General features: G+C 60.7%; 1 protein-coding gene across 1 annotated transcript in view; it reads right to left on the minus strand.

The window, feature by feature from the left end:
- CFAP46 (cilia and flagella associated protein 46) overlaps positions 1 to 3,615 on the minus strand; it is a gene marked incomplete at its 5' end in the record, with an annotated part of 70,978 nt that overhangs the window by 35,638 nt on the left and 31,725 nt on the right. The window contains 4 exons of the mRNA XM_011372605.1: positions 448 to 631; positions 968 to 1,106; positions 2,220 to 2,301; positions 2,991 to 3,011. Of these exons, the coding sequence (XP_011370907.1) occupies positions 448 to 631; positions 968 to 1,106; positions 2,220 to 2,301; positions 2,991 to 3,011 (426 nt within the window). The remainder of the gene's footprint in view (positions 1 to 447; positions 632 to 967; positions 1,107 to 2,219; positions 2,302 to 2,990; positions 3,012 to 3,615) is intronic.

The following is a 3,615-nucleotide window of genomic DNA, read 5'->3' on the forward strand; positions in this document are numbered from 1 at the left end:
CAGAGCGCCCACAGCCCCGTCGGCGACCCCGAGCTCTGCGCTGACCGGCTGGTACTGACCACAAGCAAATGGCAGAGCACGTGTTTGGACCCTCCTGACCAGTCTCGTTAACAACCCCTTCCCGAGGGACACCTGACCCCCAGAGCACTCGAAAACGTCACGCAGGACCTGCCCCCCGAGGCATCAGCACGGTGCCTGTCTTGGGGACCCCTTTGGTCCCCACCCCAGAATTCAGGGCTTCTTTGTCCTGAGGAAGTTCCATGCACCGTCTCTTGATCGACGCCCCCTGTCCCCCACCCCTGAGCGTGACATGGCTGCTACACACAAGGGCCTAGTCCCTCCGTGCCAGAAGACGGGCTGCGTGTGCCCTTGACGTGCCGGGCCCCCTCCCGGGGACCACCTCCCAGCCGCTCCCGAGGGTCCCCTCTGTAAGCGGCGGAGGCCGACCTGCAACGCCTGAATGGCGTTGTGGTAGCAGGTGAGCTCCCCGTGCACGCTCTTGGAGTTCAAGGCCAGGCGGTGCCACATGTGTGCCAAGTACTCTTCGCTGTCATCTTTGAACTTCTGGATCTCCATGGTGAAGTTCTGGCCGAGTCTGGCCTTCACGATGACCATGTGTTTGAAAATCAAGCTAGAGAAAAGCGAAAGAAAAATAAATTCTCGAGTCAGTCGATAAAAAGTGTAAGTGTGCCGCATGCATCCAGAACAAAGCGCTTCTGTTTCCTGCTTACGGAGACAGAACAAAGCCGAGCTCGAGTCCTTGAGTTTTTGGTTATGTCCCTTACACTCATTTTTCAACTTGTGTGTGCGCTTTCGACCCCACCTTCCTGTGTGGAATCCTCGGTGGGGAAGCGTCGCTGTGGGAGCAGGTAAGTGGGGGGCCCTGCCGTGGGCCTGCTGGGCGGGGCCTGTCCCCGGGGGGTCCTGGTGTCGGGGTCCCCAGGCGGGGCGGGGGGCGGGGACTCACAGGCGGTGTGCGGTCCGCGGCAGCACCTGCACCGCCTCGTCCAGCACCTTGAGGCCGCCCTCCCAGTCCTCCAGGTCGGCGTGGCAGTGGAACAGCACCCCGTAGAGTGCGGCTCGCAGCGCCAGGTCGTCCTCGGCCTCTGTGGGGACAGGGGTCCGGCGTCGGAGGCCGCCGGGGTGGTGTACACGGGGTGGGGCTCCTCCGCCACCCTCCCCCGGGCCCCCGCGCTCTTCTGAGACGGCCACGGACGGCCGCCGGCCGCGGCGCAGAGGTGCCCTGCCCGGCGTGCCTGCCTGCACGTCACAGAAACGGACCACTCAGCCGCAAGACCCAGGGCGAGCGTCTCCCCAGAGCTCGCTTCTTCATTTCGAGCGTTTCCCGTTATTCCCATTATTTAAATTACATGTCGTTGAAATTGTGTCTCTTCGATCACTTCAGGAAATATGCCTTCCACAAAATGTCCACAACGTTCAAGTCTACTTTCTGATTTTTTTCCCAAAATTTGAATCTTAAAGCTACGACACTGTTTAACCTGCGTGATCACTTCAGCGCCAGGCCGGAGGCGGCTGGCCCTCGGCTTCCCCCGCGGGCCGCAGCGGGCCGGCAGCCAGGTCCTCTGCGCTCCGCCCGCTCTGTCCCCGATGGCTGCCGCCTGCCTCCCTCTCTCTCTCTGCGACTTTAATGGTGAGGTTGAGCTCTCGCCGCCTAACCGCGCACGGCCCGTTTCTGTTTTACACCAGCTTCTCTCTCTAATAGGGCTGTGCAGTACTGGAGGGCGGGCGCCTGCCCAGTCACACCCGTCACACCCCCCGCACACTCTGGGGTCGCGGCTTCCACCCAATAATCGTCACTTTTTCTCCTCTAAACATGGATTCTGACACACGGCTTTGACTGCTCTAAGATCGGCATATTTTAGGAGTGCGTCTGCCTATCTTTAAGGAAGCAAAACATGCTTCGTCTGCCAGGAGAACCTCGAGGCCGGGTTTCGAGGCAGCCACTGCGAGGCCGAGCCTGCTGGCTCTGGGCCCGGTGTGGCCCTGGACAAGGGGAGCACCCGGGCCTCAGCATCCTGCTGTGACAACGGGGCTCTCGTGAAGTCAGCCATGAAAGGCACTCACAGTGCCCGCCCGAGCCGAGCAGACGTCACCTGCGGCCTCTGGCGTGACTCCGTGGCCTTGACGTGAGGGCGCAGAGACCAAAGGCACCGAGCCCCCCCGCTCCGCTGACCCGCGGCTCGGCTGCACCTACGAACCTGGGAGGAAGTGCCCGTCGGTCCCTCCGTTCTGGAAGTCGGCCGTCGGCCACTGGTGCAGCAGCTGCACGTCCCCCTTCTCCTGCGGCAGAGGCGAGCGAGACGGGTATTGGGAAGCTGCACCGATTCCTTCCCGTTTCGTTTGCCATGTGGCTCAGCATCTAATTCCGGAAATCGCGGCTACGTTTCTCAAATACTAAAGCACAAAAAGCGACGGCGCGTGTCACGTGTAAGAGACGGCTCTCGAGTGCACGGCCCACAACGTGGGCCCGCGGGCTGCACAGACCTGCGGCTTCTCCGCGGCAGAAGCGTCCCGGTCGGCTCCGCAGCTTTAAATCAACGGGACCGAAAGCACATGAGAAAAACACGTGCGACGCAGCGAAAGCCGCGCTCAGAGGGGCGCGCGCCGGCTCCCGTCCCCCGCGAGGACGGACCCCCGACCAGGACCCAGCTCTGCACCGCAGGAGCCAGGAAAAGAACGAAGCAAACTCGACCCCCAGCAGCAGGAAGGAGGACATTATAAAGATGACAGCAAAGATGAACAGAACGCAGGACAGATGAACAACAGAGGACATCGGCGGGACCAAACGCTGGCTCTTTGAAAAGATCGACAGATGGACGAACTTCCCGCTCGACCGACAAAGGGAAAAAGAAAAGACGCAGGCGACCGAACTCAGACGCGGAGGCGGAGCGTCCCAGCCAGGCCCAGAGAGACAAACGGGAGTGACGGGGACCCCGCGACCGGCGCAGCCGACAAACTCAGGAACCTACAAGTAAGACAATCCCCAAGAGCTGCCGAAGCCGACCGCGGGGGAGCGGGAAGCCGCGGCCACCTCCTGACGAGTGTGGAGAGGATGGGCGGCCGGGAACCTCTCGGTAAGGAGACGTCCTGGACCAAGAGGCTACACAGGACAGTTCCACCGGACGTCCAGACGGGACATCGATCCTCCTCAACTCTTACACGAACGAAGAGGAAGACACGCTTCCTGACTCATTCTACGAGACCGGCGCCACTTTGATGGCAAAACCAGACAAAGACATCGCGAGAAAACGACAGACCAACACCCCTTATGAACATAGATGCCAAAGGCCTCCAGAACAGCGGCCAACAAAATCCAACAGCATAATAAAAATGTCATTCGCCACGACCAAGTGGGATTTACCGCAGGACTACAGGGGGCCGCAATGTGCGATCGAGCGACGTGGTACATCACAGTCACAGGAGAAAACCACGTGATCATCTCCGGTAACGGAGAAAAGGCATTTGGCTAAATCCAGGCTGTCATCACACAACCTCTCGGAACACTAGGACTCGTGGGAGACGTCCCCACACGGTCAGCGGCGCTTAGGACCAAGGCGCAGCTGACATCGCACTGATGGTGGACGAATGAAGCCC

The sequence above is a fragment of the Pteropus vampyrus genome, unplaced genomic scaffold (assembly GCF_000151845.1).
Source record: "Pteropus vampyrus isolate Shadow unplaced genomic scaffold, Pvam_2.0 Scaffold211, whole genome shotgun sequence".
Classification (NCBI taxonomy): Eukaryota; Metazoa; Chordata; class Mammalia; order Chiroptera; family Pteropodidae; genus Pteropus; species Pteropus vampyrus.